Source organism: Rhinolophus ferrumequinum, chromosome 21, assembly GCF_004115265.2.
Source record: "Rhinolophus ferrumequinum isolate MPI-CBG mRhiFer1 chromosome 21, mRhiFer1_v1.p, whole genome shotgun sequence".
Taxonomy (NCBI): Eukaryota; Metazoa; Chordata; class Mammalia; order Chiroptera; family Rhinolophidae; genus Rhinolophus; species Rhinolophus ferrumequinum.
Window position 1 is genome coordinate 37470254 of NC_046304.1, and position 13202 is coordinate 37483455.

General features: G+C 43.7%; 1 protein-coding gene across 1 annotated transcript; it reads right to left on the reverse strand.

Moving 5' to 3' along the window:
• Positions 1 to 6909: 6909 nt before the first annotated feature.
• Positions 6910 to 10474, reverse strand: LOC117013492 (keratin, type I cuticular Ha4-like). The gene is given in 8 exon segments (XM_033090698.1): positions 6910 to 7017; positions 7490 to 7710; positions 7882 to 8007; positions 8101 to 8262; positions 9142 to 9298; positions 9813 to 9895; positions 9999 to 10397; positions 10400 to 10474. Coding segments are annotated over 8 exon segments (1293 nt in total). The 3' UTR covers positions 6910 to 6947.
• Between the last annotated feature and the right edge of the window lie 2728 nt (positions 10475 to 13202).

Consider the following 13202-nt stretch of genomic DNA (forward strand, 5'->3'; position numbering starts at 1 on the left):
CCTGCCTAACTACTTGGCACTTTCATCTCCCACTACCACATTTATTCTCTGCTCCACACTAAAAACTGGTCTGTCAGGCTCTAAACATACCTCCTGCTTCCTCATCTCCTTACCAGATAAAGTTCATGCTTGCAAAATATTTCCCTCTTCTCAAATCTCACACATTCTTCTGTCTAAACATATCCCATCAAACTTTATTTCAGAATTATGCTAATATTATACATTAATAGTTGATTAAAGTTGGAGCTATGAGAAGTATATAAAGTTTCAATGTCCTTCTCACGAATCCTCATTGGTATTACTATTCCCTATTTATTCCACTTATAGTATTCTATGGTTTGCGCTAGGTTTTGATTAGGTAAAGATACTGTCTCTCTTGAAGGGCCTATAGTTAACAAGACAGGCAGACAAATTTTATATGAACAGAATATTTGGGTTTTCAAAGCCCTGATTGAGTGCTACCTCCTTCTTGGAGACTCTTTTTTTAAAGATTTTATTAAAATATAGCTAACATACAATATTAATTTCAGGTGTACACAATAGTTATTCAACATTTATAGACTTAAAGAAGCAATCACCTTAAGTCCAGCATCTGACACTGTACCATGCTATCACAATAGTATTGACTATGTTCCCTATGTTGTACATTACATTCCCATGACTTATGTGTTTTATACCTGGAAATTTGGACCTCTTATTCCCCTTCAACTCCCCCACCCCTTTTTTAATTTTTCAATTACAGTTGACATTCAGTATTATTTTATATTAATTTCGGCATACAGCATAGTGACTAGACATTTGTATAATTTAAGAAGTGATCCCCCGACTAGTCTAGTACCCACCTGGCACTCTACATAGTTACTAAGATCTTATTGACTGTATTCCCTATGCTTTACTTTACATCCCCAGGACTGTTTTGTAACTACCAATTTATACTTCTTTTTTTTTTTATTTTTTTTTTTTTATTTTTAAAAATTTATTGGGGTGACAATTGTTAGTAACATTACATAGATTTCAGGTGTACAATTCTATATTACATCATCTATGAATCCCACTGTGTGTTCACCACCCAGAGTCAGTTCTCCTTCCATCACCATATATTTGATCCCCCTTACCATCATCTCCCACCCCCCACCCCCCATACCCTCTGGTAACCAATAAACTATTGTCTCTGTCTATGAGTTCTTGTTTCTCATTTGTTTGTCTTGTTCTTTTGTTGTTTTTGGTTTATATACCACATATCAGTGAAATCATATGGTTCTCTGCTTTTTCTGTCTGACTCATTTCACTTAGTATTATTCTCTCAAGATCCATCCATGTTGTCACAAATGTTGCTATATCATCTTTTCTTACTGCCGTATATTTCATTGTGTATATGTACCACAACTTCTTTATCCATTCAATCATCGGGATAGGGATATTATTTTCTGAGCCTATGATTATCTTTGCCTTTTCTAGGACTTCTCTCCTTAGCTTATACCCTCTCTTGCCTGATAGTATTTTGCTTTCAACTAGGTTATTGACATGCTATAGTTTCTCCAACCTTAAAAGTCCTCCTTTGAGTCCTTATCCAGACACTTTTCCTCATTAAGGCATGTCCTAACCTGTCCTGTTCACAGATATGTCCCCAGAGCCTAGAACAACGCATAGCCTATATTAGTCATTCAGTAACTATTTGCAGAATGAATGAATGAATCTTTCTGTTCTCCTTCACGGACACACTTCTTAAAATGGTTGTCTATACACTTCTTTTTTTTTTTTTTTTTTTTTTTTTTTAATTTATTGGGGTGACAATTGTTAGTAGAATTACATAGATTTCAGTTGTGCAATTCTGAATCACATCATCCATAAATCACACTGTGTGTTCACCACCCAGAGCCAGCTCCCCCTCCATCACCGTACACTTGATCCCCCTCACCCTCATCCCCCACCCCCCAACCCCCTTACGCTCTGGTAACCACCAAATTACGTTCCCCAGATTAATTTTCAAACCCCGTGGCCATCCTGTGGTACCAATTTATACTTCTTAATGCCTTCACCTTTTTCACCCTGTCCCCCATCCTCCCTCCCATCTATCATCCCAATAAATTTAGTACCCGTCTGGCACCATACATAGTTATTACAATATTATTGACTATATTCCTTATGTTGTACTCTACATCCTCATGACTACTTTGTAACAACCAATTTGTACTTCTTTCTCCCTTCCTCTTTTTCACCCATTCCCAACCCTCTCCCGTCTGGCAACCATCAAAATGTTCTCTGTGTCTATGATTTTGTTTCTGTTTTGTTTGTTTGTTTGTTTTTTAGATTCCACATATAAGTGAAACCACATTGCATCTGTCTTTCTGTCTGACATACTCCACTCAGCACAATACCTTTCAGGTCCATCCATGCCACCGTAGATGGTGAGAACCCATTCCTTCCATGGTCAAGCAATATTCCATTATATATATGTACCACCTACTCTTTATCCATTCATCCATGGATGGACACCAGGCTGCCTCCACATCTTAGCCATTGTAAACAATGCTGTAATGAACATATGAATGCACATGTCCCCTCGAAGTAGCATTTTAGGTTTCTTAGCATAATTACCCAGAAGTGGGATTACTGCGTCCTTCTTTGTCACTTGCTCTAGCCTTTGTTTTAAAGTCTATTTTGTCTTGTATAAGTATTGCTACTACAGCTTTTTCATGAAATGTTTTCCCTTTCCCTTTACTTGCAGTCTGTCTGTGTCTTTTGATCTGAAGTGAGTCTCTTATAGGCAGCATATGTAAGGGTCTTGTTTTTCTATCCATTCAGCCACCCTATCTTTTGATTGGAGCAATTAATCCATTTACATTTAAAGTAATTATTGATAGATATGTAGTCATTGCCATTTTATTATTCATATTTTTTATTTTTTTTATTTTATTTTTTTTTTTGGTCATAAGGAATTTCCTCTAACATTCCTTATAATACTGGTTTAGCGGTGAGGAATTCCTTTAGCTTTTTCTTGTCTGAAAAGCTCTTTATCTGTCCTTAGATTCTAAATGATAGCTTTGCTGGGTAGAGTAATCTTGGTTGTAGGTCCTTGCTTTTCATCACTTTGAATATTTTGTGCCAATCCCTTCTGGCCTGTAAAGTTTCTGTTGAAAAATCAATTGACAGTCTTATGGGAGCTCCCTTGTAGGTAACTAACTGCTTTTCTCTTGCTGCTTTTAAGATTCTCTTTGTCTAACCTTTGGCATTTTAATTATGATGTGTCTTGGTGTGGACTTCTTTGGGTTCATCTTGTTGGGAATTCTCTGCTTCCTGGGCTTGTATATCTATTTCCTTTGCCACATTATGGAAGTTTTCAGTCATTATTTCTTCATATAGGTTTTCAATTCCTTCCCCTCTCTCTTCTCCTTCTGGTACCCCTATGACATGAATGTTGGTACACTTGATGTTGTCCCAGAAGCCCCATAAACTGTCCTCATTGGTGGGGGGGGATTCTTTTTTCTTTTTGCTATTCTGATTGGGTATTTCTGCTACCTTGTCTTCTAAATCACTGATTCAATCCTATGCTTCAGCTAATCTACTCTTGGTTTCCTCTAATATAGTCTTCATTTCAGTTATTGTAGTCTTCATTTTTGAATGGTTCTTTCTTATGTTTTCTATCATCATTTTTATGTTTCCTACTCTTTGTTGAAGTTCTCCCTGAGATTATTGAGCATCCTTATAACCAGTGTTTGGAATTCTGCATCTGGTAGATTGCTTGTCTCCGTTTTATTTAGTTATTTTTCTGGAGCTTTGTTCTGTTCTTTTATTTGGGAAATGTTTCTTTGTCTCCCCATTTTGGCTGCGTCCCTGTTTGTTTCTATGTAGGGTTGCTATGCCTCCCAGTCTTAGTAGAGTTGCCTTATGTATTAGGTGTCCCATGGGACCCAGTTGTGTAATCTACCTGGTCACCAGAGCTCAGTGCTCCAGATGTACCTTGGTGTGGGTTGTGTGTGCCTTCTTGTTATGGTTGAGACTTGGTTTGTGTTTGCACATCAATAGGAGGGATTGACCCTCAGGTTGATTGGTTGTGAGGACTGGCTGAGAATACAGTAGAGGAGCTGTTGTGCAAAGACTGACCCTACAGACTAGGGTTTGCTTTAGTGGAGCTCTGGTGCCTGCCCAGGGTGCCTTTTGGGTGTGACGTCATTGGAGGTGGCTGGTTGATGCTCCAGCCCTGTCTGAAGCTGGCCTTTGAACCTTCCAGACCAAGGGTCTCTTTAGGGGGACCCACTGCAGACCAAACTCAGTCACAGTCTGTGCCCTTCCTGGGGCCACCTGGCATGAGCCACAAAGCAATGCAGAGATGGCCACTGCCCTTGCTGTGCTTGAAGTTTCCTTGAGAGGCCAAGCCATGAACCAAGGCCAGCTATTGTTTGTGCTGGGCTTAGGGCTGCTGAGCCAAAGGTACAGGACACATCGAAGCAAGATGCTCCTTATTTAGGTTTTGTGAACCTTTGAGAGATTTTAGGAATGTCTGCAGCATGAGCCAAGGTAAGCCATTTATACAATAAAAGCTACTGGAAGCAGCTTGGGCGTATCCACAAGTTGGGTGGGGCATGGTCTCAGGGAATCGCTAGGGTGGGGCAGACAAAAGGTGACAGCCAGTTTGCCAGTCTGCCTGCATCTGCATACAGGGAGGGGGAGGGTCCAACAAAGAAACAATGGCTTCCGCCTGCTCCTCCATCCAGGAGATAGCTTCCCCTCTAGCCCTCACTTTGATGCTAGACAATTCAGTTCCTCCCCATATGTCCCTGGTGTCTTAAGAGCTGCTGTCCCAGTGCTGGAGCTCAGAGCAGGTGAGTCCATCAGCGAGTAAGTCTGTGTGGTTCCTTTAAAAGGAGCACCTGGAAGTGCAGCCACCCTCCATCTCACTCAGCCACAATCTCTGCTGGTTTTCACAGCCAGAAATTATAGGGACTTCTCTCCCCGGCACTGAAACCCTGGGCTAGGAAGGCTCTGGGAACCCTTGCTCCTCAGGGTGTACCTCCACAGCCAAGACATCCCTCCAAATTTTTAATGGTCACATGCGGGTGTGAGACAAGCTCATTTGCCCTCTGCCCCTCCTACTAGTCTCAAGGTGTCTTTTTCTTTATGTCCGTAGTTACAGGGCTTTGGTTCAGCTATACTTCAGGAGATTCTCAGTAATGGTTATTTTGTGGTTTAGTTGTGATTGATGTGGTCCTGAGAGGAGTTGAGCACAGCATTTACCTACTTCACCATCTTGTCCAGAAAATTAGAGTCTTTTCTTATCACTTTCTGACATCTTGGAAATTCACTATTGTTTACTGGTACCTTTCTTGAGCTACATTGATGTTTGTGTGTATGTGATTATTTCTTTGTATTATCCACTCTAGACTGTAAACATGCTGTGGGCCAGGACTGGGGCTGACTTATTTGTGTATTCTCAGCACTGCACACAGTACTGGCACACACAATAGATGATCGATTATGGTTGTGGCACTCAGATCACACCAAACTGAATGGAGAACTAAAGTAGTGGCTGTTGGACTTGAGAGCTTTAATAATTCAGAGATAAGACAAGTGGGAGGTAAGGTAAGATCAATGTTTATTGGATGAGATCATGAATATTGGCCTTTTTGGGAATTATAGGAAATAAAATGATAAAGAGGTTATAGAAGAACATTATAGATATGAACAAAGGCCTAGAGGAAAGAGTAAATTTGAAGAGAAGGAGGTAAAGAGATATGCTTGCCTACATTTTAAGAGTCTTTACATTACAAAGTATTGGGCATAGTAAGTGGGTACAAGATGAACCAGTTTGGCAAAGATAAGGTTTAGTCCAATTAATTGTGATGGCCTGATACCAAGTGAAACTGTCCTATGGGCAAACAAAGACCTGGAACTTGAACTGAGGTAAGAGTGAGATTTGGGTGTCATCAGCATAGAGGTGCTAGTTCTTCCTGAACAGGGATGTGGAAAGGAAAAAACAAAGAGCCAAGGACTTAGGCATTTCCTCCATTTGGGACAGAAAGGGGAAGACAGGCTAATCAGGAAACAGAGGATGGGTGGTCGGAGATAGAAAAAGAGGACCCAGAGTATGCAGGGTTATGGAAATCATTGAAGGTACATTTTGAGGGAAGGGTAGATATCTCTATTGGTGATGCAGATGCAGCCGAATTGTTGAGAGGAGAGGGTAGCTGCTCTTTGAGCGGTTTCTACAGAAGCTGGTCTGCACAGTGTAGGAGAAAAAGAAGCAAAGAATTTCACAGTGATGAGGGTGACAGTGGAAGATAGCAGTGAGGTTTGGAGAGGATTCTCAGAATTGCCAAGGACCCTGCAGCCAAGGCAAGATGGGCATGAGTGTTGAAGGCCAAGTCTTCTGCATGGTCTTCCCTTGGTGGGAGCCTCCCAGGAGGACAACCCTCCCTCACCATCAGCATTTACCAGCGGAAGAAGATGGCTGTGTTCATTCAACCCATTTCATCCTCCTAATGAAGGGGTATTTTTATGAAACAGCCATGAGAAGTACTTTACAATGCATGACTATGAATTAGAAACACATTTACAATGCCAGAGAAATAAAGTTTATTGGGAAGTAAATGAAGTAGCCTCCTTGCATTCCAGAGGATAGCAAAGAAGCCAGGAAAGCAGGAAACACAATACGTGTAGGAAACGCCCTGAATTAATACCTGGAGCTCAGACTACAAGGAGCTGGACTTCTTCAGACACAGAGAGACTTAATCTTCCATGGGAGGGAGTTTACCAGACATTGGAACTTGATGATGTGTGCCTTTGCTTGTTGGATCTGGAAAGCATTTCCATGTCTAGAAATATCATAGTTGTTATGACATGATTTCTAAAGGCAACTGAGCTCCAGCAAAGTCAGGACCTGGGGACCTTTTCTATGCTTGATCTAAATGGCTTCATTGTTGGCTTCGAAGAAGATGCGCGTATTTAAATTAACAGCTGCCACAGGGTGCGCAGGACTTCCCACAAGCATTGGTGGTGGCGCATGGGTTGCAGGGCAGCCTAGGAGAACACAGAGGTTTAGAATAGTTTGGGAAGAGTAATAGAGAAACCCCCAAGGTGCTTCATTAAGCAATTAACATTAACAATCTATGAATTCTCAGTGGGTAGAGTTAGTTGGAATCAAATGTGATTGTTACTAAATCTTTCTCCCTTCCCCAGAATGCCATGTGCAGAAGTGGAAAATTGTCCTTTTCAAAAAATTATCTCATGCTCTTGACACTCAGGAATTTAACACACTCTGCCATAGTTATTGTTGTGAGTAAAACTCTATCACCACCTCTCCATTGTTAGTTCCCTGAGGCAGGGATTGTATGACCTTCACCTTTGACCTTTCATAAACGTTTAACTATCACATAGTAGACACTTGACTAATGTGTGTTATTTGGTGAATTGAAAATATGGCCAACATGTGAATACCGTGTCATTGTCCCACCACACTCATTTTCCCAGAAATCCTTCGCCTTATACTCACTTGCAGTCCTCACTCTCCAGAAGGTTCCGGTATGTGTTGATCTCACACTCCAGCCGCGCCCGGACATCCAGCAGCACCTGGTACTCCTGGTTCTGTCGCTCCAGGTCACCCCTGATCTCGGCCAGCTGGGACTCCACGTTGGTGATCATGCACTGCACCTGGGACAGCTGGGAGCTGTAGCGGGCCTCCGTCTCTGTCAGCGTGTTCTCCAGAGAGTCCCTCTGTGTGGGGAAGATACAGGATGTCAGAGCAGCTCCTTTACCGGGTTTCTCCATAGGGCTCCAGAGAAGTCAAAGCTTCAAGAGTTAAGGAGAGCGTGGTGCAAAGAGCATCCCAGGGACTCGGATTCCCCGACCTCACATTTCTCACCCGGAGGTCTGAACCACACCCACCAGGTTGTGCTGGGCCTGCAGCTCGATCTCCAGGGCGTTGACTGTGCGTCTCAGCTCGATGATCTCTGCCTGGCAGGTCTGCAGCTGCTCTGAGCTGGACACCACCTGCTTGTTCAGCTCCTGAGTCTGAAACACCAAAAGGGAGAGACAGGATCAGACCCTGCCTTAGGGGCCCCGAGTGGCCTTGGGTCCTGAGTGGCCTTGTGCTGAGGTGCCCACCTGGTTGTTGTACCATTCCTCCACATCCCTGCGGTTGGTCTCCACCAGGGCCTCGTACTGACACCTGGTCTCATTGAGCACACGGTTCAGGTCCACTGTGGGGGCAGCATCCACCTCCACGTTGAGGCGGTCCCCAATCTGGCAACGCAGGGTGTTGACTTCCTGATGGAGGAAGGGGAAGAAATGAAGACACAGAAATAGACTTTCTATCTTCCTGCTGTAGGAAAGTGAACACAAGCCTACCTGAAAATTCACTGTAGAGAATATCCTGAATATTCCCAAAGACTGACACAGATGTTTTGTAGGAATGTACTTGATTAGGGGTCATTTTGATTCTTTTCCCAGAAAACTGAAACAAGCTCACTTTTCCTATAAGACTAAGTGCCAGCTCCATGGCATCTGCAAACCCTTCCTCATTTCCCATCACATTCCTGTAGGTACCACGTGCCCAGCCATACCCATCCATGGGCCATTGCAAATATACCTTGCTCACTCTGCCACTTCTATGTCTTTGCTCAGTCTCTTCCCACAGATGGCAGCACCCAGTATTAAAATCTTCCTCCTTCCCATGACATACCTCTTGAGAAGAGTTTCTTCCTTATCTCCTTTCAGGCAGACTGAGTTGTTTCCTGAGTGGGCTGTACATACGTCCCATATAGTACTTACTGTTTTCCTCTGCCCCTATTATGTCACCATGTTTTTACATGGCTGTCTCTCCAGACTAGAGACTAGACTGTGAGCTCTTTGAAGAAAGGGGCCATGTCTCATTTCTTTTTTTCCCTCTGTCTCTACCATTAAATTCAGGACCTAAATTCAGTGACCAGCAGAGAGAATAGATGTCCTTCCTCAGCATTTCCAGCACCTGGCCAGCCCTCCCAGCTCCCCTCACTCCATGTTATGGCTATAACATCATTATTCCCTGAGCTGACCTTGAGTTCTTCAGAGAAGGGTGCTGCCCAGAGATCCTGACGGCAACTGCCTCCTGATTCCTGATGCTAAAGGCTTAGTTCTGAAGCCTTTTTTTTTTCCTTTTCCTCTCACCTCCTCGTGGTTCTTCTTGAGGCAGAGCAGCTCCTCCCTCAGAGACTCCACCTGGGCCTCCAGGTCGGCCTTGCACAGGGTCAGCTCGTCCAGGATCCTGCGCAGACTGTTTATGTCTGACTCCACCAGCTGCCGTGAGGACCGTTCCATCTCATACCTGCACACAGATGGGAGTGGGAGGAAGAACCAGGAAGGAAGCCCATCTTCCTGCCCCGTGTCCTGTTTCGATGGGATCAGCCTATCTTTGAACTGACACAGTTTTCTGTCCCTTCTCTTTCATGTTTCCCTCAAGCTCTGCATGGATAGGCTAGAGAGGAACTGACTCATCCTAACACCAGAAGGCACCCCTGGGGACTCCTGAGATGGCGTCTCTCCTCTCAAAGTTGTTGGTTAATATACCACCAAAGCAGTCCATTCTCTGAGAATTTATTTCAATCTCTGAATGTGGGTGTTTAAGAAGGCATTCCAGAAAGTCCAATATGGACTGAAGAGCAGACAGCATAAGAGTTTTGAGTCTGGATCTCTGTTTGAAACTAATTTTAGATAATCAACCATAGAGGAGAAACAAAAAGGGAGAAATAGCTTCCTCTCCCCGGTAATGTTAGGCCCACAGGAACATGAAAGAGCCGTAAGGACCATGGAGGTCACCTGGCTGAAAATTCTCAACATACTTGGTCCTGAAGTCATCAGAGGCCAGCTTGGCATTGTCGATTTTCACCACCAGCCTGGCGTTCTCAGACTTGGCACAGAGAATCTGAAAACAAAATTCTACTATGAGGACCACTTTAACTTGAGAATGTCTTATTGTTCAGAGACAACCAGCTGCTGTTCTGCCCCCACAAGCCCCACCCGCTCACCTTCTGCTGGAGCTCCTCGATGGTCCGGAAGTAGGACTGGTAGCTGGGGCACATCAAGGGCTCCTGCTGCTGGCACCGCTCCTGGATACGGCACTCCAGCTCCGCATTGTCCCGCTCCAGCTGGCGCACCTTCTCCAGGTAGCTGGCCAGACGTTCATTCAGGAACTGCATGGTCTCCTTCTCGCTGCCATTGAAGGAGCCCTCGCAGAACCAGCCACAGTTGCCCACATTGGCAGGGATGTTGCAGGCCCCGGGCAGGGGGATGTTATGGCAGCTGGGGGCCACGCAGGGCCGGGAGGGGCAACCGGAGTGGCAGCTCAGGTTGGACAGGCAGCAGTTGTAAGGCATGGTGCTGGCAGGAGTGATGGAAGAGCAGACAAGCTGATGGTAGTGGATTTGGGTGAGGTTTGAAGTCTCTCTTTCCTCCATGACCCTTTTATACCCTTAATTGTGGGTGGGGGCTTGGCATACAACATAGTTTCCTTTCCTAATGCTTCAGGTAATTTTTTTTTCTCCAAAATATGCTAGTTAGATGCCTCCATAGAGTCTTCCCTCATCTATAAAATTATTCCATTCAGCTTGTGTCACACCAGGATCCTCCTGGGTGCTGGTGGTTGGTGAAATCAGAGTTTCATCAGATGACTTCAAAGGAGGTAGAATCATCACAGAGCCCCAAATGGCTCTCCCCATTACTCAGAAGGGAAGTCAGCCAGGGACATGGGGTGGGGTTGTTTGGGACTTCTCACCTGTGGGGTTCTGTTCCTGGACTCCCTAGAAAGAGAGTTTGCAGTGAACAGTCTTCTGGTGGACCTTTTCTCCCAAATGTACCCACATTTCAGCATTCAGTTCAATTTGTCTTTATAGCAGAAACTCATCCCGTATTCGCTGCAAGGATCCAGAGCCTTACTCAGTGAGAGTATTAGTTGGGGCTTAGGGAATTTGTCAGTAATGGAGAGATTGAAAATAACTGAGTGTTCATGGTTGGGAAATGAAACCAGCAAAATGGGCAAACTATGGCCCATAGGCCAAGATCGGCCTGCTGTTTTTTTTTAATAAATAAAGTTTTATTGGCTCACAGTCATGTTCATTCATTTAGGTATTGTCTATGGCTGCGTATGTTCTACAATGGCAGAGTTGAGTAGCTACAACAAAGACCAGATGGCCTGCAAAACCTGAAATATTTACTATCTTGCCCTTTACAAAAAAGTTTACCAACCTTCATTGAAGCAATAATCTCCTCAAAGATGAGAAAGAGAAGATATATACAGAAGGAAACTTATGCTGGAAATAGTCCACAGAGTGAGAATTCAAGTGGCAATTTTGACACATAAATGTGAAGCATAATACTTCAGACTCAACTAGAAAACAAAACCAGAATAAGGTGCTCAGACCTACCTTTGTGTCCATGGTGATCTTATCTCAAAGTCCCTAGAAATTTCTCTTGCCTTTTTCCTAGATTGATCCTTTTTCTGAGAGCACTGATCATCTCTAGAGTAAGACTCTGCAGCATGAGATGCTCCCAGAACAAGTCACAGCGCCCATGGGAATGCAGCTTGCCTCTGTCGTCCTGAGAAGTGGATGCTATCCATGATGAATATGCAGCTTTCCATCACCTCTGGCATCGGATACCCTCTGATACTTCCAAACACTTGAGAGTCTCCCTCTTGCCCAATAATGAATCTTAACAAAGTAGCCCTTCCCATCACACCTCCTATTCCCTGTCACTCTCTCTGTCCTTTGTTCTGTACAGAAACAAATCCATGGTTCAGAAGGAATTCCCAAAAGATTATTTGTAGAACACTATTAAGTCATTTGAGAAGGATGTGTCCAGATTTCAAAGGCAGTGGGGAAGGAGCAGAAAAGCACACATTTGAAGCTAAATGACCTGTGTTCACATCCTCTCTGATGATATGAGCTCAGAGAAGTGAGTTCCTTTTTTGGCTCTTGTTTTCTTCATCTCTTAAATTGAAGTAATAATAACAATGCTGACCACCTCGGAGCTTTGTTTGAAAGTAAGGTTAGGTATTGTGTGTGAGTATGGCTGGGCGTGGGGGTGGGAGGTGACGATGGTTATTTCTGTAAACTTCCCTCTTCCTATTGTTGGCCCAGATGGCGCAGATGAAGAATTTTCTGAAAATTCAATTTTGTGGAGCAGACACACTGCCCATGCCAGCTCACCCAGTGGTGAGCAAACCTCATCCATTTAACCTCACTTGCAAGCACTAGGGGCACAGAACTATATTTATGAATTAATAAACAAAATGCAAAAGTTTAACGTTAAGTTGGTAACTGGACTAGGGAGTTGGCAGATGGCCCATGGTCCCTACCTTCTCTGCTAAGTTTCTGATCTTGGGGGTTTGGTTGTCTTATTTGGGGTGGTTCTTGAGAAGGACAAATTCTCTAGATGGGGTTGTATTGCCACCAAAGCCTCCTCTCTTGTACTGGCATTGAAATGGGCTCCACTCATCCTCTGGGAATCCTCCAGCCTTACATTTATGAGCAAGCATTCACAATAATGATGGCGGTGATGATGATGATGATACCACTTCATGAATACTTATAATGTGCTAAACGAGATGCTAAGTGCTATAGCACATTTCTCAGCTGCTCTTTCTAATAACCTTGTAAGTTTGGCCTATAAAATAATTGTCATTTTATAGGTAAAGACACAGATTGAGAAAGGCTCAGCATCTTCCTAAAACACAGCCAATAAGTGGTAGACCTGGGATTTAAATAACTCAGGTGTCTAACTCCTGAGCCTGAATACCTAAACTCAGTGCAAAATACTTGGCACAGAAGCTTCTCTCATTTTGTTAGGGGAAGGATCTTAGATTAATTTCTGCCCATTGTCCCTCTTGTTATAGTTTTTCTTCTGGTTCCCACTGGGGCCCTGTTCCCCACCCCCTCCTTACCCCATCGTTCCTTCAGAGACCTCTCTGCCCAATCAGTCCTCTCACTAGCCACTCTCTCTGGTACCTTTCTAAACCAAGACCAAGTTATGCTCATTAGTTTTTCTTTACAGGGAAATAGCCATCCTTTTTCTTAATTGGTTGATATGTCCAGGTTGGAAATTAGATTGCAATTTTTTAGCATCTAAGCAAATGAAAACGCACAGTGGCATGACCTAGGGTGATTTAGAATCTGGGAGAAAGCCTACCTGCCTAGTCCTAAACTTTTAGCCCTGTAAAAGTTCACTTCAGAAGT